This window comes from Myotis nattereri (genome assembly GCF_964212035.1).
Source record: "Myotis nattereri genome assembly, chromosome: 13".
Classification (NCBI taxonomy): Eukaryota; Metazoa; Chordata; class Mammalia; order Chiroptera; family Vespertilionidae; genus Myotis; species Myotis nattereri.
In genome coordinates, this window is record NC_138088.1 from 19,969,996 (window position 1) to 19,993,252 (window position 23,257).

Below are 23,257 nucleotides of genomic sequence, written 5' to 3' on the forward strand. Positions count from 1 at the left end.
CACTGGATTTTTGTTGTTATTTTTTGGTTTGTAAGAGTGTCCTTTGCTTTGGGGCTATTTGGGAATCAAATATAAGAGCACGTGTAGTTCAGAGTGTCTTCTGGCTTAAAATTTCTAAGATACCAGAAATTTTAAAAATATTTTAAAATTTTAAAAAAGAGCATAAACAATGTGAAACATTGGGTAAATTAAAGCTTTATCTAAATGCGAAAGTATTCAAATATGATTTGATGTTTAGTTTTAGAAGTTTGGTATTTTTCTATTCCATCTTAAACTTTGATGTTAAATACTAGTTCTAACAATATAGGCTTGTTTGCTTTTCAGTGACTATGGGGAGCATATGTAAATATGGAACTATGTTTCTTTGCTCTCTTAAAAAAAAGTCAGGCTTCTAATTAAATAGGTTGATGCCTGAGAAATATAACTATTTTTTGCAGTGTGTATCATTCTTAGCTTTTTAAAGATACTATCTCACTGTACGGTGCCCAAAATTTTGAGACTCCTCTATACTATGCTTTTCAGATTATTCACTTTCTTAGGGATTGCCTTCTTTTGAATTTTCTATTTCTGTTCCATAAATTGGAGTTGTAAAAATATTACAGAATTAATAATATAAACACTGTTTGCCTTTCTCAGCTTGTTATTTATGTAGAATGGTTGGGTTTTCTGGGTTGTTTTGTTTTGTTTATCTTTTGGTTTTGCATTTGCCAAACCAAAGTTAGAACTCAAAACATAGATGAAAATTATCACAATTAAACTTAATTGACATGTCATAAGTAAAAATAAGCTCCTATTTCCCCCCTCAGATGAGCTTTAAGATGACTAAAATTTGAAAACAGCTATTCTAACCATAATTTCTGTGATTTATAAACTTTATAAAAAAAATTAATTTGTGCTGATTAAATATGCATATATTGTTCTTGAAGCAAGTCTCAAAACACAATAACCAAACAAATAAAAATAGGTTGATTATGTTGACCACATGATTGGTTATATCTGAAGACTTTGAGAACTCTATTTTATGGATAGCAAATCTTGATTTGAGTCCTGGTTTTATCACTGACTGGTTTTGTGATGTTACTTTACCTCTGAGCACTTGTTGGTGTTAGTGGAATTTTGTTACATTCTGCACTGACAGCTCATGATTCTATATATTTAACTTGCTGTTGAAGTCTTATTAAAGATTTTTATTTCAAAAGCCAAATAATATTGTTAATACTTACTGAACGCTTTCCATACCTTGGGCTCTAAACTAAACCCTTTATGTGGATTATTCCATTTAACCATCATGTCATTCTCTAAGCTAGGTTCTTTTATTAACCCTGTTATCTGGGATCACCAGCTAGAACTCATAAGCAATAGCCAGGCATTCAGGCTCAGAACCCGTGGTCTTAACCACTGAGCTATACTACTTCCCATGAGGCATGTTTGTGGGTGGATTTTACTTAGTGCCTTCTTGTATTTTCCGCATTCTCTATAGTAAACATCTCTTTGATGATGCAGGAAAGAAAGACTTGCTTAATTAATTTTTTATTTTTATTTTTTTAGCTTAGAATGCAAAGGAACTAAGAGCTTTCTTCCTTTGGGAAGGCTATAAAGTTTTGTAGTTCAGGGTCCTTGGTGGCTCTGAGGCCCTGGAATGGCCATTGGTGGCTTTCTGAGGTTCTGTGAATTCTCTGAAATTGCATTTTGCTATAAATGTGCATTTTTTTCCTCAGAAAATGCATATTTATAGTAAATTGTAATTTTCTAGGGTCAGAATTCTCAGTTGTTGAAAATCCTAGAAAAGTTTGACAACTGAAAATGCAGACACTTTGCTTGACTTTTTATAAAGAAAAGAAAATAAATAAGATAAATTTAGAAGAAAATTCTACTACCAGTTTTCCAAATTTTATTACATAACAAAAATAAAAGAAAGGGTGGTAGAATCATGATTTTTTGTATTTCTTCCTAAATCTGATATTTACTTAATTGCTGAAGTTATCTAGAGTAACACATGATTCGTCAAATAGAAAATGCTAATTTGAGCCACGTATGTAATTTTTCAGTACAGCATGTCAAGTTCACTAGGCTTCAGGTTCAGTGATGGAAACAGATCATATGTCATGAGGCATTCATAAGTCTCTCAGTAAAGATACATTTAACTTTACTGCTAAGATTCAGAGGTAGAATGTAATTAAATTAAGAGCATGTTTCGTGTATATACATACTTAACTACATTACTAATAATAGCCATAGTCTATTCATTAGTAAATGACTTATCAGATTACTGTCTTGATCCACAAGAAAACTAACCAGTTTGGAGATGAGACCTAGGATCACCATGCTACTGTAATATTCCTGTTGAATCGGTGAAGTTATCAGCCTAATCAAGGCATAGGTTTCTTGCTGGTTTATACCATATGATCCAGCAATCCACTTTTGGGTATAATACAAAGGAAATCTGCATTCCCATGTGCATTGCAGCATTGTTCACAATAGCCAAGATGTGGAAACAACCTGTATCCTTTGATGGATGAATAGATAAGAAAGAATTTATTTATATATTTATATGTATACTAGAGGCCCGGTGAACGAAATTTGCGCACTCGGTAGGGCTGGGGAGGGTCCCTCAGCCTGGACTGCGAGAGAGTGCAGGCCAGGCCGAGGAACCCCACTGGTGCACAATCGGGGCCAGGGAGGGATGCGGAAGGTTGGCCGGCCAAGGAGGGACCACGGGAGGGCTCCAGGGCATGTCCGGCCCATCTTGCTCAGTCCCAATTGGCTGGACCCCAGCAGCAAGCTAATCTACCAGTCGGAGCATCTGCCTCCTGGTGGTCAGTGCACGTCATAGCGACCAGTCCACTATCTGCCCCCTGGTGGTCAGTGCACATCATAGTGCGCACCATTGAGCGGCCTTAGCATATCATTAGCATATTATTCTTTGGTTGAACAGCTGACCGGTTGACTGGGCACTTAGCATATTAGGCTTTTATTATATAGGATATAATGTTTCTCTCTCATCGATGTTTCTAACTCTCTATCCCTCTCCCTTCCTCTCTGTAAAAAATCAATAAAATATATTTTTTGGGGAAAAAAGATAACCTTTTCCTAAACCTTCAACAACTTTTTTTTTACAATAGATTTTGTTGTTTTTCTTCTTTCTGATTTTGAAACAACCAGCCTCACTTTAGGACAAAATTACTTTTTTCCCTCTTAAAAATACATATTTATACCTTATAGTTTTTATTACTGAAAGCATTATTTTTCTTTCATAACCTAGAAACATAGGTTTGTAAAAAATATATATTTCAGAGAAGAAAGGAGAGGGAGAGAGAAACATCAACGATGAGAGAAAATCATTAACTGGCTGCCTCTTGCATGCCCCCCACTGGGGATTGAGACTACAACACGGGCATGTGCCCTGACCAGGAATCAAACCATCACCTTCTGGTTCATAGATCAATGCTCAACCACTGAGCAACACAGGCCAGACATAGAAACATGGGTTTTTACTGGCAAATATATTTTATAATTTTTTTTATTATTTCATAATTTTTTGAAACATATGCTTCCTCAACAAAGCATAAGAAGTATTTATTAACAGATCCAAATTTATTTTTTAGCTCTACTAAAGATTAATCTTAGAGCACATGAACCTGAAAAACATTTCGGTTAGTTATTGTATTTTTGAGAATTTTAGAATAGCCCACCCTTATAAGTGCTTGTTTGTTTTTTAAACCAATTAAGTAGTTTTTGTTTTATTTTTAAAGCAACTAATACCATCTGGAGGCAGAAAATGCTACACATCTACAAACATATGTATCGACACATGAACATGCAAACAGACTTCATGGCTAGCATAAAAGAAGTGGTATCTATTCAAAGGATCTTTACTCCCCACCGCCTCTATCAGCCAGTCCTCATGCTAGCAAAGTTGTAGATATCTTTTTCTAGTTTCAGTTCTAATTTTCTAACCCTGGCTCCTGCCTCTAGCTGGGTGTCGGTGGCCAGCTGAACCACCCCTAAGAGGGGCCAGCCCGAAGCTGTGGCCATGTACTTTCCTTCCAGACCACAATGTGTAATGTGTACTTCTTCAAACAAGCATAAGAATGGCCAGTGTTTTGGGGGTGTCCTTGTACTCACATGGCAGTCCACAGGAATCTAGTGTATGGGCCACCCTTCTCCACATGGAAGTAGGTGGCCAACTGGGGTTTCCCCATGGATGCCTTTTTCCTAAAGGCCCGTTTCTTAGGTCTCCTGGCTGGCTCACCACCTGTTACTTACAATTTCCCAGGGCTGAGAGACTAGAGCACGAGGCTGACAACCCTGTCATTACCTTTATTAAGGCACCTGAGATACGAGGTGCATCCTGGGAGGTGGCGAGGTGACTTGGATAGCCACTGCACCTTCCACCACCCAGAGTCTGTGTTTTATAGTTAAAAACACTGAGTCTAGGTGCTGGGAAAGAAATGATTGTTTAACGTAAGGGAAGGGGGACCTCCAGGTGCCCAGATGCCTTGGTGTCAGAGCTGGTTAAGAGACAGATAAGGTCACAAGTGGCTCACTGCAGAGTTTTGTGTACATTCCCAAATGGGGTTGGCGGACAGCAGTTGATATGGCAGATTAGCTTCAAGACTGAGTCAGCTCTGTCCACAATGCACAATATAGCAGTTCTACTTTTAATTTGTTGAGGTACCGCCATTCTGTTTTCCACTAGAGGCTGTGCTGTTTTACTTTCCTACCAACTGCACAAGAGTTCCAATGAGAATGCATGTTTTAACAGCAAACATTTTTCTAGCAATGGAATAACTGGTTGAACACTTTTCCTTATGATAATAAAAACTACACATGCACTGCTTTGCTTTAAAAAAAATACGGTAATCACTACCGCATCTACATACACTTGGAAATATGCTAAACATTCATTTTGCAGGCTAGTCTCTCATCTCGGTTTGTGGACCCCAAGCTGTAGCTTGAGGCCTACGGGCCAGAAGTACCTGGTTTGGAAATCCAGCTCTTTAGGAAGTTAAAAACGTACTCTGTTCACTGGTAGTTTTCAGTGCCTAGAAAAATGTCACTTAATGATGGTGCTCAGTAAATGTTCGTTAAAAAATGAATCAATTGGATATGTGGCTCCTTGCAGGACACTCCTTGCTATTTTTGGCCCAGCTAATGTTGTTTTGTTTGTTTGTTTTTGTTTCTATTAGTTACGCAGGTTTGTAATATTAGGTAATGTGGTTTTGAAATCTATACATATTTATCATTTAATTCCATTGAAGAGTTTGATGTAGTTTCTAAACTTTGAATTAATGATTTCAGCTCTATTTGCTACTTTGTTTTCTCGAGGCAATATATTCATTCTGTATATATATATTTTTAATATATTTTATTGATTTTTTACAGAGAGGAAGGGAGAGAGATAGAGAGTTAGAAACATCGATGAGAGAGAAACATCGATCAGCTGTCTCCTGCACACCTCCCACTGGGCATGTGCCCGCAACCCAGGTACATGCCTTTGACCGGAATCGAACCTGGAACCCCCCAGTCCGCAGGCCGATGCTCTATCCACTGAGCCAAACCGGTTTCGGCCAGTCTGTATATTTTCTTAAAAAAAAAAAATTAACAACGGATCTCTTAGGTTTTCTCATCTCAGAGTAACAGCTCCATCTTGTGAGCCTTTAGGCTACTGCTGTAAAAACTCTAAAAGCCCTTTGTTCTAGTATCATAGATTTACAGATCCTATATTTTAAAATACCAGAGTAGTGGGACTAGATAGATCTTGAAAACTATCTCCATTCTCTGTGGTTTTTATGTTGTTAGCAAGTAGGCGTCAGGATGTTTAGAACAAAACCCAAGGAATGTTTTAATCTCCCTTGGTTTGACTAAGATTTACACTCTTTAATATAAATCTGTGTAGCTTTTCTGCTTGGTTAAAAGTAGCAGCAAAGTAATTATTGACTTGAAACCTTTGACTTATTCTCTTATAGTTCATCAGTCCCTGATTTTTGTTTGTATATCTTTAATTTAATTTATTGGGGTGACATTGGTTATTAAAATTACATGGGCTTCAGGTATACAGTTCTATAAATCCCTGTTTTTTATGCAAAATAGCAAAGATGTAATTCTAAGAAATTGTATGACTAAATGATTTTGATTTTAAATCAACTTTAAAGATATATTTTATAACAGAGTAATTGAAGATTTGGCTTCATGTGTGCTTTTTATTGAGGTTATCAACTGAAAAACTGAATTTAAAGTTTTGCTCCATGGCAAAAGTAACTTTCTGACTCCTCAAAGCTCAGTTTTAATTGGAGATCCTATGTCAAGTTGGTATTTGACGTAGGTGTGCAAAATGAGATGACTGTGATTTTCTGTCATTGTGTTTCTAAATAATAAGCTCTTCGGAATTTTTAAAATGTATCATTCACTTTTAAGTAATCAATATTAAGGCTGGAAACTAATTACACTTAGAAATGCTATTGGTAAAAACATTTTTAGAACATACTATTTTATTTCAGTGTCCTTTTGAGGAGTGCTGATTTTTAAAGACAGCCAAGTTGGGAGAATAATGGGGGTGATTCATTTTGTTTGAGGCTAAAACCAAACTATGACAAAATAATTAAACTGATTTGGGATTTGTCTTATGAACCACCTCTGAAACAGGTGATTCAAAAACATTTTGAGTGATTTCAGAGTCACAATGGAAATGACTAGGCATTGGAGATGATTGCTTTGAAAATGGGCTTCCTCAGTGATACAAGTTCTGTTATGTTTAGAAACTGTTTCCCTTTATAGAAACACTAGAGGCCTGGTGCATGAAATTTGTGCATGGGTACAGTCTCTAGGCCTGGCCTGTGATCAGGGCCATCTTCCCTGGCAGCTGGCCCCGCTCCCCCTCCCCCCACCACCCCCTGCCGCCACCTACCCCCAGTTCCCCGTTCACCATTGGGCAATGGGAGCCTGCCAGCCGGGGAAAGAGATCGAGAGGTGGTCAGTGTGCCTCATAGTGACTGGTCAAGCAGTTGTTCTGTTCGTTCCACCATTAATGTCAATTTGCATTTTACCCTTTTATTATATAGGATTCTTTCCACATACACCCCAACTGTTTAATTAGGAAAAATATAAAACACCCAGTAAAGTTTGAAAAATTATATAGCGGACAACCATACACCCACCACCTTGATTTTGTAATACTTTAGCAGAATAGTACTTTGCAAGAATAATATCTTGCAAAAGTAATATTTTGCTTTGTCTCTTCATCCATCAGTCTGTCTTATTTTTTGATGCATTTATTGAAAGTCCATTGACTTCAAAGATCAGATGCAATGAACAGTTTTTCTTTGGAGGAACCAGGGCCTGCTCATTGAAGAGAATAAATTAGCTCCTGTGACCATCTGACCTTCTGTTTTTCAGGATGTGTTCAACATGGTAGTTGAAGTACCACGCTGGTCTAATGCAAAAATGGAGGTATGTTTGCCTTTGGTAGTACGATGTAGGGTATTAGCTTTGATCTAGCCACACTGATTTGCTCAAAGGTTAAACAGCTAAAGTCCAAGGTTACCTCTTTCTAGTCCCAATCTATTTTCCAGTTATAGTTCCCATTGCCTGCCAATCATTTCCTGTGTTCCAACTAAACTTATCTATTTACAATTTACAAATATGCTACAGACTTCCCTTCCCTTACATCTTCGCTTCTGGAGTTCCCAAAGCCTGGAATTATCTTTTTCTCCTCTGTCTTGTTCTTTTTAAGTCCATCATTGACTTCACAGAGTCAACAAACTTTCCTTGGTCCCCCAGCCACAAATGATCTTATTGGAATTTCTGTTGCATTTTGTTAATTTCCTTCTTTTGACACATAAGATATTTGGCTTTTTGGCTTTTTGTTAAGGATATTTTTTATGTGTTTTATGTCAATTAAGCTTTTTAAATGTAACCACACTTTGCATGTAATAGATACTCAAATGCTTTAATAATTTTAAATGCTCTGAAGGAAAGCTGAATTTGGTAATATTTATTTTACCTTTTTAATAAAAATCTTTTATTTCTCAAATGTTAGGATTTATTCCGGGTAAGTTTAGTTTTGTTTTCTGGAATTACTAAATGTTCTTTTCCCCTTCTTGATAGTTCCTGTATACCTCAAATGTTTTCCACTTAAAGGCTGACTATGGAGAAACTTTTATTTCAAATTATAAAAATGTTACAGATAAAATATGTCATTACAGTGGAACTAGGGGGTGTGCATTCCATAATTCCCTCAAATCCTTATTTGAATAGGATTTTACATCCAAATATGCAATGATTAGAAAATTTTTATTTCAGATTGCTACAAAGGACCCTTTAAACCCAATTAAACAAGATGTGAAAAAAGGAAAACTCCGTTATGTTGCAAATGTGTTCCCTTATAAAGGATATATCTGGAACTATGGTGCCATCCCTCAGGTATGTCTCTGTGCAATTGTTAGAAATGTACTTTTTAGCTTACAAAAAAATGAACTTACTGCTGTTAGTAAAAAAATATTTAAACATCTTCAGGAAGTTTTTGCTATAATAGATTTTAAAAACATAGGTAATTAATTTTAATACTTCCTTGAATAACTTTTCAAGATAAACTAAAAGGCAAATATTTACAGTGTTTAATCTCATGTTTGAAAGTTTGGTCTATTTTGAAATATTTATCTTTCTATATGGACTCGTTATAAATTATATAAATTCTTTCTTTACAGAACGAGTGGCAAATCTGTATTAAGAGAGACCGTGTAGGCTAATGGTGATAAAAGCACTGATTTCGGGCACCAAAAAGACTAGAGTTCAAATCCCAAGGCTGCCACCCCCTAAGTTACCTCGTTTGTCTCTGTTTCTTCCTTCCTGAGACGTGAATCTCTCCCCCTGAGATATTAATAGTACTTAGCTCATATGGCTATTGTGAGGAATAAAGCACTTAGTTCACAGAGCTGTTGACCTTTATGTTTAGAGTCCTGATTCCCTCTTTAAGCCAAGTTCTCTGTGGTAAAGCAAAATAGGATTTTCCTGAACAGTCAACCCTTTGAAGACAGGAGATAATCTGCACTGTTTACAAATTTATCCCCAGTGCAATGTCAGTGTTATGTAGTAGGTCCTTATGTAGCATTTGAGTGAAGAATCACTAAAATCATGTCTATTATGAGTAATCAACAGATTAAATTCTAGTTTGGTTAGGCTAATGCTGTGGCACTTAGGATTTTTACACAGAATATTCTATTTTTTCCCTATTGATAAATAGTTTGTTTTTATTAGCCATTAAGTCCAGGGGTCCTCAAACTTTTTAAACAGGGGGCCAGTTCACTGCCCCTGAGACCGTTGGAGGGCCGGACTATAGTTTAAAAAAAAACTATGAACAAATTCCTATGCACACAGCAGCGGCAAAAACACCTGGCGGGCCAGATAAATGTTTTCAGCGGGCCGCATGTGGCCCGCGGGCCGTAGTTTAAGGACCCCTGATTAAGTCTATTAAGTGGAACCTATTGTGAAACAATCTATAACTTAACCAAACATAGGTCAAACTCATCTAGCTTGCCTTAATTATATCATTTTGCCTTGTACTTCAACTTATTTAATATTTAGCCTTGAAGTACCTTCCCTCTGGGAAAACAATGCTGAAATTCTTATTCCTCTGTAGGTGGATTTGGCTTTGCGGGATCCGGTCTTCTCTATCACCCTTCATTTTTATCTTTTTCACTTTACTCCAACTGAGTAGACAAACAAATCCAAGAAAGTTTTCTGGATTAGGAGAGAAAACCAAAACAACAGCTACGTTTTAAACTTGATTTTTTGGTAAACATAGGTCATTTGTGCTTTTCATGGGATTCTTTGTAAGGACTCTCTCTTGCAGTTTAGCAGGAAAGAAAGCCAGTAACTTAAAGCTTCAGAAAATTCTGATTAAACTTTTCAATCTTAGCTCCTGTCAATGATGACACTTTTACCATCAGAACACAGTTTCTGTTTTAGTATTACTGCCTACCTACTTCTGCTTTGGAAATTTATTTTAAAGAAAATCTAGTTAGTACAAGATACTAAGTACCAAGAATTCCTCAAAGCAGTTTTCTTTTCATATACTTTTAAAGTAAGTATTTGGGCCTATATCTGTGTTTGCAGTTGTCTCCGTTATTAGGTGTGTGTTTTTTCTCTTTAATCCTCACCTGAGGATATGTTTTTTTTGTTTGTTTGTTTTTAATATTTTATTGATTTTTTTTTACAGCGAGGAAGGGAGAGGGATAGAGTTAGAAACATCGATGAGAGAGAAACATCGATCAGCTGCCTCCTGCACTCTCCCTACTGGGGATGTGCCTGCAACCAAGGTACATGCCCTTGACCAGAATCGAACCTGGGACCTTTCAGTCCGCAGGCCGACGCTCTATCCACTGAGCAAAACTGGTTAAGGCTATGTTTGTTTTTTTGATTGATTATTTTAGAGAGAGGAAGGGAAGAGAGAGACAGAGAAACATTGATTGGTTGCCTCCTGTACATGCCCCAACTGGGGATTGAATCCGCAACCTAGATATGTGCCCTGGCCCTGTCTGAGAATTGAACCCGTAACCTTTTGGTGTATAGGACAATGCTCTAACCAACTGAGCCACCCAACCAGGGCAGGTGGTTGATTTTTGTTTGTTTTAAATAGGATCATTGCCTGTTTTATTAATTTTTAAAATATTTTTAATTGATTTTCAGAGGGAGAGGAAGGGAGAGGGATAGAGAGTTGAAACATCGATGAGAGAGAAACATCGATCAGCTGCCTCCTGCACTCTCCCTACTGGGAATGTGCCTGCAACCAAGGTACATGCCCTTGACCAGAATCGAACCTGGGACCTTTCAGTCCGCAGGCCGACGCTCTATCCACTGAGCAAAACTGGTTAAGGCTATGTTTGTTTTTTTGATTGATTATTTTAGAGAGAGGAAGGGAAGAGAGAGACAGAGAAACATTGATTGGTTGCCTCCTGTACATGCCCCAACTGGGGATTGAATCCGCAACCTAGATATGTGCCCTGGCCCTGTCTGAGAATTGAACCCGTAACCTTTTGGTGTATAGAACAATGCTCTAACCAACTGAGCCACCCAACCAGGGCAGGTGGTTGATTTTTGTTTGTTTTAAATAGGATCATTGCCTGTTTTATTAATTTTTAAAATATTTTTAATTGATTTTCAGCGGGAGAGGAAGGGAGAGGGATAGAGAGATAGAAACATCGATGAGAGAAACATCGATATCAATCGACTGCTTCTTGCATGTCCCCTACTGGGGATCAAGCCCACAACCTGGGCATGTGCCCTGACCGGAATTGACTAATGACCTCTTGGTTCCTGGGTTGGCGCTCAGCCACTGAGCCACACTGGCCGGGTGATCATTGTCTGTTTTAAAGCTTAAATGTAGTTTAGTATTCTGTGCAATATAGGAACCCTGGCATTTAATTAAAATTATGATGTGTAGTTAAGATTCTTAAATGTGAGTAAAAGTTTTTCTAAATGAGAAAAAATAGCTGAAGATTACTATTTTTGCAGAAAGACTCATGTGGTGTTTTAATGTCAACATGATCCATTCTGTCAGTAGCATGTATAGGAACGATATGCTCTAAGCATTTTTCCCCCCTAGACTTGGGAAGACCCTGGACACAATGACAAACACACTGGTTGTTGTGGCGACAATGACCCAATTGATGTCTGTGAAATTGGAAGCAAGGTAATGTAATCTGAAATGTTTTTCTTTAGTGCTAAGATGATATTAATGAAATATATAAAGTTCATACTTTAAAAAATATTATGAATAATGATGTCACTTGAGATGATTAGAAGCTTCCATTTCTTTTAAAGCATTTGTATATTTAAACCTAGCCTAGAAAAAGATGTACATATAAGTGTATATGGCTATACATACAGGGTATCCCCCCAAATTATATACACTTTGAATGATTATAAAGTCAGTGTTTATTATTACTAAAAATAAGTGAAAATTAAGTGAGTTATCAGCTGTTGAAGTGTGTATACATTTTTTAAAATATATTTTTTATTGATTTCAGAGAGGAAGGGAGGAGAGATAGAAACATCAATGATGAGAAAGAATCATTTATCAGCTGCCTCCTGCACGCCCCTTACTGGGGATCGAGCCTGCAACTCGGGCATATGCCCTTGACCAGAATTGAACCCGGGACGCTTCAGTCCGCAGGCCAACTCTCTGTCCACTGAACCAAATCATCTAGGGCCGTGGTTGGCAAACTGCGGCTCGCGAGCCACATGCGGCTCTTTGGCCCCTTGAGTGTGGCTCTTCCTAAGCCTTAGGAGTATCCTAATTAAGTTAATAACAATGAACCTACCTATATAGTTTAAGTTTAAAAAATTTGGCTCTCAAAAGAAATTTCAATCATTGTACTGTTGATATTTGGCTCTGTTGACTAATGAGTTTGCCGACCACTGGTCTAGGGCAAAAGTGTATATATATTTTTGGCAGACACCCTATATACGTGGAAGAAGTAGACATGTTCTGCTTTAGAGGGCAGATGACTGGTCAGTAGATGAAGGGTACTAAGAAGCAAATGTCATCTCAACACAAGGCAAACCTTGCAATTGACCCAAGCCCAGTAACCTCACGAGTTGGATATTGATGGTAGGGACTCCTATATCAAGAAGGGTTGCTTTAAGATTCTAACTGTAGTTATATATCTTTATGAACTTTCTCAGGCTTGGGAAAATAGTAAGCAACTGAAAAGAAACTTGTCATTGAGTTTCTTAAGTCATCAAGTTCAGTCATATTGTATGATGTCTAACTCAGTGGCTTCTATAAAATAAAAGCACATTAAAATATATATTTGAAACAAAATTATGGGGGGTTTGGCACACTCAATGACGGTTGAAAGAAAGATTAATTATCCTGAATCATGTCACTGATTTTCTTAGGACCTATAAGTAGTAAGTGTACATTTTCAACTTTGATAAAACTGATGGGCAGTTACTTGTTTAGCTCTTAAAAAACTGCTTAAAGGAACAATTTAAGGTAAGTTTGCAGAAACTTGTTGTCTTCCTTATTTCCTACTATCCATCAAGTCAAGTTTTTCTTCTAAAGTTTCATTCTGTGGTATTGTCCTGACTGTCGTTATTGACTCTCAGGTCTGTGCAAGAGGTGAAATAATCCGGGTGAAAGTTCTGGGCATATTGGCTATGATTGACGAAGGGGAAACTGACTGGAAAGTGATTGCCATCAATGCGGATGACCCCGATGCAGCCAATTATAATGGTAAGAAAGTGTAAAGAGTCTGAAGTATTTGTGCTTACATCTGATGCACCCCTTAACCTATAACGACAGAATTATAAGCTCATGCCTTCAAACTCTTAAAGAACGGAGTAGCAAAACATTTGACAAAGCACTGCTGTTTCTAATGCTGAGTAAATTTTCTGAGTAATTAACTGAGTAAATTTTCTCCTTCATTCCAGGAAAGACAAAAATCTGATAGTTTGTGTTTACTGTTTTCTCCTTTCCTTCCTCATATACTTGTCCTCAGTAGGTCTATTTATTTATTTTTAAAATTTTGTTTTAATTGAAATGTAATTCACATGCCATTAGAAGTCATCATTTTTTTAAATGTTTATATCATCACAGAAAGGTTTATGGACAGCACCGAAGAGTCCCTAAGGACTTCCTTTTTAAAAAATTTTTTAAATATTTCTATTACAGTTGAGGTACAATATTATAGTTTCAGGTATACAGCCCAGTGATTAGACATTTATATAACTTACAGAGTGATCACCCCAATAAAACTAAAACCCATTTGACACCATACATAATTATTAAAATATTATTGACTGTACTGTGCTTTTTATTTTATTTTTTAAAATATATTTCTATTGATTTCAGCGAGGAAGGGAGAGGGAGAGAGAGATAGAAACATCAATGATGAGAGAGAATCATTGATCAGTTGTTTCCAGCACATCCCCTACTGGGGATTGAGCCTGCAACCTGGGCATGTTTCCTTGACCAGAATTGAACCCGGGACCCTTCAGTCTGCAGGCCGACACTCTATCCACTGAGCCAAACCGGCTAGGGCTGTACTGTACTTCTTACACCCCCACTACTACTTGTAATTACCAATTTGTACTTCTTAATCCTTGTACCTTTTTCATACATTCACTCAACCCCTTCCCACCTGGCAACATTCAAAGTGTTTTCTGTATTTATGAGTTTCTATTTTGCTTGTTTCTTTATGTTGTTTTTAGATTGTACATATACGTGAAATCATATGGCATTTGTCTTTCTCTGATTTACTTCTCTCAGCACAGTGCCCTCTGGGTCCATTCATGTTGTTGCCGATGGCAAGAATTCATTCTTTTTTATGGCTGAGCCATAGTCCATTGTATATCTACACTACTTCTTTATCCATTCATTTATTGCTACAATAAACATATGGGTGCTTCTGTCCTTTTGAATTAGTGTTTTGTATTTCTTTGGATACATACCCAGAAGTGAAATTACTGGCTCCTTCTTTGTCTCTTATATAGTCTTTCTTTTAAAGTCAGTTTTGTCTGGTGTAAGTGTTGCTACCCCAGCTTTTGTTTGTTCCCAGAATATCTTTTTCCAACTCTTTGCTTTCAGTCTTTGTCTTTCTATCTGAAATGAGTCTCTTATAGACAGTATATGTAAAGGTCTTGTTTTGTTATCCATTCAGCTACTGTTTGTCTTTTGATTATTTAATCCATTTAAAGTAATTGTTGATAGGTATGTAGCTCTTGCCATTTTATTCATATTTTTCTTCCTTTTTCTTTTTCCTCCTCCTCCTTTTTCCTCCTCCTGCTGCTCCTCCTTCTCCTCCTCCTTTTTCCTTCTTCTCCTTATTGGCCCTTTAACATTTCATGTAATACTGGTTTAGAGGTGATGAACTCTTTTAGCTTTTTCTTGTCTGAGAAGCTCTTTATCTGTCCTTCATTCCAAATGATAGCTTTTGCTGGGTAGAGTAATCTTGATTATGGGTTCTTGCTTTCATCCTTTTGAATATTTCAGGCCAGTTCCTCTGGCCTGAAAAATTTCTATTGAATAATAACCTGACAGTCTTATGGGAGCTCCCTTGTAGGTAACTAACTGCTTTTCTCTTTGTCTTTAACTTTTGGCATTTTATTTGTAAAATGTGTTGGTGTGGGCTTCTTTAGGTTCATCTTGTTTGGGACTTTTTTTGCTTCCTGTACTTGTGTGTCTTTTTCCTTCACCAGGTTAGGGAGATTTCCAGTCATTATTTCTTCAAATAGGTCCTCAATCCCTTGCTATCTCTTTTTCTTCAACACTATTAATTCCAGGACATTTCTCCACTCCAGCAGGAAACCCCATATCCATTAGCAGTCACACACTACTCCCTCTTCCCTCAGTCCCTGGCAGGCACTTACCTATTGTCTTATCCCTATGGATTTTCCTATTCTGAACATTTCACGTAAATGCATTCATATGATATGTCTGGCTTGCTTCACTTAGCATAATGTTTTCAGGGTTCATCTATATTGTAACATGTTCAGTACTTCATTCCCCTTTTTTGGCAGTATAACTGACATTACACAAAACTTACTATTTTAACTATTTTGAAGTGTACAATTAGGTGGCATTTAGTACATTCACGTTGTTGTGCAACCATCACCATTATCTAGTTCCAAAACATTTTCATCACTCCAGAAGGAAACTTTGTACCTTTAAGCAATCACTTCCTATTTTTTCCTCCTCCCAGGCCCTGAAAATCACTAATATGCTTTTTGTCTCTATAAATTTTCCTATTGTGGATATTTGACATTTCTCAATCACAATTGTGTAAGCTAGGAGATCTTACAGCACTATTATTCTGTCATTACCAGGTAGTGCCAAGAAAGGTTTTTTATCTTGTTACGATTTGTCTTGTTAAGATTAATAAAAGAAAGATTTCTCTTCTTATTGGAAAGAGCATTGGACCAGGTGCTGAGATGTGGATTCTTTGACTTATTAGCTGTATATTAACTTGGTAACGTTCATAATTATCTGTAAATACCATTTTATGGGGAAAGCAAATGAGAGACCATAGGTGAACAGGGTTTGTGAAATAAAAAGCACCATCTGAAAGGAGGATAAACTTTCATCTTCTACATGAGAAATATTTTTTAAATATCCCAAATAAAATTGTTTTTTAGAGCATTTATAGAAAATTGATATTATGACCAATATCACTTTGACCCACTTCTGAGTGTCTGTTCCATGGAATTCCTCATAAATATATGCAAAGATGTATGTACAATGGGGTAAGTCTTTTGGGACTGAGCCCTTTAATTTGTGGGATCAGACGTTAATTCCAGTAGTGTCATTATTAAATTGAATTGTTGGACACTCACTTGGTGCCTGAAGAATAGGATAATTGGTCAGAAAATTTTTGGGGAAATACCCCATACTTGGGATTTTCGGATTTTCAGATTAGTTCTGTATTAGGTGACACATTTTGTGTGAATTATTATAAGTTCCTTGAAATTGATCAGTGTTTAAACAGTTCCCAGTTCACTTTGTAAACTTTTCATACTTTTAATGGTACTATGAAACAAAATGCATGAAATTCTTTAACTGTGTGTGATATAAATTGGACTTAATGTTATTTTATACAAATACCAATAAGCTTTTGTTGTTAAATGTAGTCCTCCTTCCAAAAAACACTTTTTCTAATTGATATTTTTAGTTTGCTTGCATTGAGGGGCAGCTTGATCATTTAAAGTTGATGGATGTACAGAAACTTTAAAAAGTTTTTTTTAAACAGAACACTTTGCTGTTGGCCAGAACAAAAGCATTGTGATATAGAATGTCAACACTGCACTACAGTTAGAATAGTGTAGTCACATTTATTATGTAACGCATCAGTGGTCATCGGTGTCATCCATTTTTGTCTTCAGTATGTAATTGTGGTGAATTGAGGCTCTGTGAATAGAGCCTCAACCTGTCTTTCTTAGTATCATCTGTCCGTCTCATAGAAATTACCAAACGTTTGCCAAACTGTTCTTTCATTATGTAGCTCCAATCACTTCTCCTTCTTCTTATCTAATAGAAGTTACTATTGAACTGGTTGTTCTCTGAGCATGTAGTGTCAGAGGTATTCTACGACACTAGTTTTTCCTTTTAATGTGTATATGCGTTCCCTTCTCAACAAGGTGGTTAGCTCTAATGTGATCTTGAACTTTTTTCATAACCATCCCATAGTTCTTTCAAAGGAAAGATGTACTTGATATTTTATCACATAAATAATTACGTATGCACCTTGGAATCTGCTTATTCTCTTCTAAGATATTAATGATGTCAAGCGGCTGAAACCTGGCTACCTGGAAGCTACTGTGGACTGGTTCAGAAGGTACAAGGTTCCTGATGGAAAACCAGAGAACCAGTTTTCTTTCAATGCGGAATTTAAAGATAAGGTAATGTGTCATTCAGAACTGTGGCTTTAAGTCTGTTTGTATCGAGACTTATAATTTAACCTACTGTTACCATTTAAAGACTATATGATCATTTAAAAAATGTCTAAAGACATTGACTTGATGTTGATTTATTCATTTGAATGTTTTCTTCCATTTTGACTCAAGGAAATGATTCAAAGAGACAAAGTTATCAGGCTTTGGGAAAATGGTGATACTAAGATAAGAATACTTTTCTAACATCGTAATGCATATCTCTTCAAATTATAGGATTTTGCAACTGCCATTATTAAAAGCACTCATGACTATTGGAGAGCATTAGTGACAAAGAAAACTGATGGAAAAGGAATCAGTTGGTAAGCACTCACTCTTTTCATGTTTAACACATAAAGCAGACCAGCTTGCTCCAAACGTTTTAACAACCATAACACAGTGTCATCACTTCCACTTAGAAAAGAGCTTCTGTTGTTGAATGTATTCTTCCTTCCAAAAATATTTTTCCTAGTTGATATTTTTAGCACTTGTGTCTTCTTTGTCATTCAGTGTTCAAGTGAGTGGGAAAGTAGATAAACACTTGAAAAGTGACCATAAGATACCTGAAAAGGACAAACTAAAACTGTCAGGGGGACAGTGAGATCAGAACATTCTAAGGGTAAGAGATTGGGAAAGGCATTAAGGAGGCAGAATGGAATGGGTAAAATAAGGTGGAGTGCTAGGGTATGTACTCTCTGATGTGAATGTGTAAGGTGTATCACAAATAACCAGTATCTACCATGCACACAACCTTTACTGCCACTAATAGTAGGTGATATTTACTGAGCAGTAAATGTTTGCAAAGCATGTAACAGAGAATAGGCAGATTAAACTTAACCAGAGTCATCCCAAAGGGTTTCCACAGTTAAGACTCGTACTCAAGTCTATCTGGCTCCCGATGTTCAGGGCAATATACGTCCTCTGAGGTCTTTAAAGATTTGTAAGAGAATGTCCACTATCATCTCTTAACTAATGTTCTGGAAATAGTAGCCAATGAAGAAATCATGTGTTTTGATGTAGGAATATTGAAAAGGGGAAGCATATTGTGGCAGATGATATGATTGTGTACCCAGAAAGCCCTAGAAAAAGTAAAGAATTCAGTAAGGCGGCTGATTACAGAATGAATATGTATGTACAGTTGACCCTTGAACAATATGGGTTTGAATTGCTTGGGTCCACATACATGTGGATTTTTTTTTTCCAATAAATTCATACAGTACTGTAAATGTTACTTTCTCTTCCTCGTGATTTTCTTAATATTTTCTTTTCTCTAAGCTTACTTTATTGTAAGAATAGATATAACATACAAAATATGTGTTAATAAACTTTATGTTATCAGTAAAGCTTCTGGTCAACAGTACTGTTAGTTAAGTTTTGGCGGAGTCAAAAGTTATATGTGGCCCCAGCCAGTTCGGCTCAGTGGATAGAGCGTCAAACTGCGGACTTTGTTGCAGGCTCCTCCCCGGCCCGGGCCCAGGTCGGGGCTTGTGCAGGAGGCAACCAATCAGTGTGTTTCTCTCACATCAATGTTTCTCTCTGTCTTTCCCTCTTTCTTCTATTCTCCCTAAAAATCAATGGAAAAATATCCTTGGGCAAGGATTAACAACAACAATGACGACAACAAAAGTTATATGTGGGTTTTTCACTTTATGGGGGTGGGGTTGGTGCCCCTAAGCCCCGTGTTGTTCGAGGGTCAAATGTATAAGTGAGATCATACGGTATTTATCTTTTTCTGTCTGACTTATTTAACTTAATGTCTTCAAGGTCCATCCATGTTGTTGTAAATAGCAAGATTTCATTCTTTTTTTTATAGTTGAATAATATTCCATTTTTACAGCTGAATAATATGACTTTTTTTTACCCATTCATTCATCAATGGACATTTAGGTTGTTCCATGTCTCGGCTATTATAAATAACTAGGGCTCCAGGGCACGAATTTGTGCACCTTGAAAGGAGGGCCGCAAGGCTGCAGTGGGCACAGGGGCAGGTCTCGGCCCATCCTCCATCCCCCATCCAGCCCCTCCCACCGCGTCACCTGGTCCCCTTTCTGCTGGCAGCCCTGCTCCTGCCGCAGCCGCTCCCACGTGCTGACGGCACGGAGCAGTGACTGGGGCCAGCGCCATCAGCGGGTGCGAGCAGTGGCTGCTGCCCCGATCGCCCCTCAGGAGCAGGGGAGGTGGAGCAGCCCTCAGGGGCGATCGGGGCCAGCAGCTGCAGCTCGCACCTGCTGACAGTGCTAGGCCATCGGGCCGGCACCAGGCGCCGCCAGCAGGTGCGAATGCTGGGCCGTACCATGGCACGCGCGGACGCAAAGAATTTTCAGTAACCACCAGAGGCTTGGCCCCGATGACAGTGACCGGCACCCTGCCTTGGTCTGGCACCCCTGCTTACCTGCTCCACCATCCTGCCTCGGCCAGATGTTCCACGTGCACCCCCTGGTGGTCAGCACACGTATAGCGACCAGTTGTTCAATTGTTCCGCCATTCGGTCTATTTGCATATTAGAATTTTAACTATATAGATGCTTCAATGATAGTGCATATATGTTTTTGAATTAGTATTTTCAGCAGCTAAATACCCAGAAGTAGAATTCTAGATCTAGTTTCAGTTTTTTGAGGAATCCCTACACTGTTTTCCATAGTGGCTGTGTACATTTCCCACCAACAGTGCACAAGAATTCCCTTTTCTCCACATCGTTGCTGACACTTTTTGTCGCTTGTCTTTTTGATGACAGTAATTTTAACAGGTGTGAGATTTTCTCATTGTGGTTTTGATTTGCATTTCCCTGATGATTATTGATGTTAAACATCTTTTCAGGTAGCTTTTTGGTATATGGGACAACGCTCCAACCAACTGAGCCACCTGGCTGGGGCAATGGGATTATTTTCTTAATTTCTCTCTGATAGTTTGTTATTAATGTATAGAAGTGCAACAGTTTATGTATACCGATTTTGTATCCTGCAACCTGAGTAAACCTGAGGTTCAAGTAAATTGAACTTGAATCTCCTGCCTACGATCTTCAACTTGTTTTTTAACTTGTGAGAGAATTTTTGTTACTGCAACTCATGACTACCTTTGTTTTATTTAATAGCATGAATACCACAGTGTCTGAGAGCCCCTTCAAGTGTGATCCCGATGCTGCCAAAGCCATTGTGGATGCTGTACGTAAATGTTCCTTGAAAAAGGACAAATATGGTGCTAAATGGGGAGGGAAAGTACTGCTTTCACCAAGTACTTGAGTACCTCCTGTATGCACATTACTGTGTGAGGCCTTGAAATTACAAAACGTGAACACACCTAAGCAGACATTTGACTGCGTGTAAAAGCTGAGTAGTGTCCTAGTCCACCCTAAATTGGTCAGGTAGCAAACTAGTACAATTTGTACTACTAACCCAAGTGCCTGTGTACCTATTATAAGCCATGTTTCACAAAAGAATCAATGGCAACTTACTTGTCAAGGTCAGTTAAAGTTATCACATTTTAGGTAATGTTGCAGGGGCAGTTCATAATCCTAGAAAAGACTTTCATGTAAGGCAGTAAAATTTTTTTAAATATATTTTTATCGATTTCAGAGAGGAAGGGAGAGAGATAGGTAGACACATCAATGATGAAAGAGAATCATTGATCAGCTGCCTCCTGCATGCCCCCCATTGTGGATTGAGCCTGTGCCCTGACCTGGAATCAAACTGTGACCTCCTGGTTCATAGGTTGGTGTTCAACCACTGAGCCACACCAGCCGGGCTAAGACAGTAAACTCTTTATCAAAGACATAATTTTGTTTTTGTACTATTTTTTATCTGATTCAGATTAACTAATATATTTAACTAGATCATCTTAATTTATTCTCGTTTACAATATTAAATAAGGAAAACAAAAGAAAATTAGGTCTGATTGATTTTGTACTGCTTTTTAATTGAGTAAAAGGAAAAATAATTTAGTGATGAAGCCAATAATGTATATTTATCTTCATGTATGAATCCTGACAAAGTTGAAATGAATAAGAAAAATTGGATAGGAAAAGCTATTGGTTGGCAATCATAACTTTTCAATGAGAACACTCTGCCTACATTTTATATATATATATAATATATATTAAATCACTATGTGTAAATCAGTTTTTATTCTTTATTTCAAAGTACATTTAGTTTTATTATTTATTCTCATATGTCATTTAAAGAGGCTTGAGTTTGTTAACATTTTTTAGCAGTAGAGCAAACCTTGTATTCCTATAAATTATTATTTTTTGAACCTAAAAATTAGGATAGTTGTCTTCTGTTCAGATTCATTTTCATTTTTGTCAGTATACTTTAGTTTTTTAAAAAAGAATTAGACTAATGTATTTTAACATTTTATTTTAGTTACCACCACCATGTGAATCTGCCTGCACAATACCTGCAGATGGTAAGAACAATATTCTAGTAAAATTACATTAAGCCTTGTGTGAATGTGTGGGAAAATTATATCTATAGATAAATCTTACATACCACATCCATACAAAGAAAGAGAAGGAAGGGGAGAAGAAACATTTGTAGAGTTTCATAATGTATGTAGGAAAAAAAATGGTTGTACGTATCAACTTCGGTGCCAACCCTAATCACAGCCGTTTCCACACCATGACCCACTCTCTGGGTTCTGGGTACATGCTTCGTGGACTCTGGGTCCCCATCTGGCCATAGGCTGCTTCACCCAGAACTGAGTTCTCTCCCCCTATAGATTTAGAATTCGCTATCAGGTTCCTCTAATGAGAATCATATGTTTATATGATTAGTATCAAGAGTAATGAAGCCTAAAAGAAAACACTGGTAAATTGCCTGTTTTTGTCATAGTGAAACTTGCAAGTCTGAAAGTTTGTTTCATGGTAATCAATAGTAGGATACATTAAAGCAAGTATATTCTTCTTTGTTGTATGTTGGGTATATTTTGATTCTTAATGAGGGTTCTAATTTGTTTTTCTTTTCTCTGAATATAGTGGATAAATGGTTCCATCACCAGAAAAACTAAGAAAATTTCTCTGGAATACAAGCTGATATTACTGCATCATACTCATCTGGAAGTATTAGATGCAAAAGTAGTGGCTTTTCTAAGCTTTAAATTTATAGAACTAATCTAACTAACAAAGGAAATTCTGCTGTGACCAATCCAATATATTTAGTGTGTCATCCATATGAAAGCATTTTTCATCTCAGCTAAGATAACTTTTAGCACATGCTTAAATATCAAAGCAGTTATTGGAATTTGGAAGTCATTTGTGAATAAATGTGCGAGATATTGGATGTATATGTTTACTATGTGTTAGAAAATAAAATTATTTTGCTGAAATTTGTGTTATATTTTCATTTTAATCTAAAGCCAGACATTACCAAGCAGGCATGGGTGCTATTTGTTGTTTGTTTTCTATCAATGAAAATTTAATAACTTAGACTAAAACTGATATTACTTTTAGGAATCTGAGAGTGAAATTTCTTATTTTTATAGTAGTCTTGATATGTGCTCTTGCCCAATTCCTAGCATCCCACTGTAAAGCTGAAGCTTTTAAATTTATATCATATTAGCAGAAAACACAACCTTGCTCACCTTTGGAAGTGATATAATTACCTTCTTTACTTCTCTAGGCAACTAATTGAACTCTTAAGTTACTTACATTATTCTCTGAGTTATCAGCCAGAATAGCTTTGTGATTAAGTTCATGGGCTGTGGACCTATACAGACCTGAATTTTTAATCCTAGCCCATCTACTTATTAATTCTGTAATCTTAGGTCAGTTCCCACCCAACTTCCGTTCCTTCATTTGTAAAATTGAAGAGATGAGCCTGGCTGGCATGGCTCAGTG

The 23,257-nt window shown here is 37.2% G+C and overlaps 1 protein-coding gene across 1 annotated transcript in view; it reads left to right on the forward strand.

The window, feature by feature from the left end:
* PPA1 (inorganic pyrophosphatase 1) overlaps nt 1-22,743 on the forward strand; it is a 28,884-nt gene extending 6,141 nt beyond the window's left edge. Inside the window, exons 3-11 of the mRNA XM_081105084.1 lie at nt 7,396-7,449; nt 8,302-8,421; nt 11,603-11,689; nt 13,111-13,237; nt 17,270-17,397; nt 17,665-17,750; nt 20,519-20,588; nt 21,786-21,828; nt 22,397-22,743. Coding sequence (XP_080961210.1) covers nt 7,396-7,449; nt 8,302-8,421; nt 11,603-11,689; nt 13,111-13,237; nt 17,270-17,397; nt 17,665-17,750; nt 20,519-20,588; nt 21,786-21,828; nt 22,397-22,428 — 747 coding nt within the window. The 3' untranslated portion in view covers nt 22,429-22,743. The remainder of the gene's footprint in view (nt 1-7,395; nt 7,450-8,301; nt 8,422-11,602; nt 11,690-13,110; nt 13,238-17,269; nt 17,398-17,664; nt 17,751-20,518; nt 20,589-21,785; nt 21,829-22,396) is intronic.
* Nucleotides 22,744-23,257: the final 514 nt, after the last annotated feature.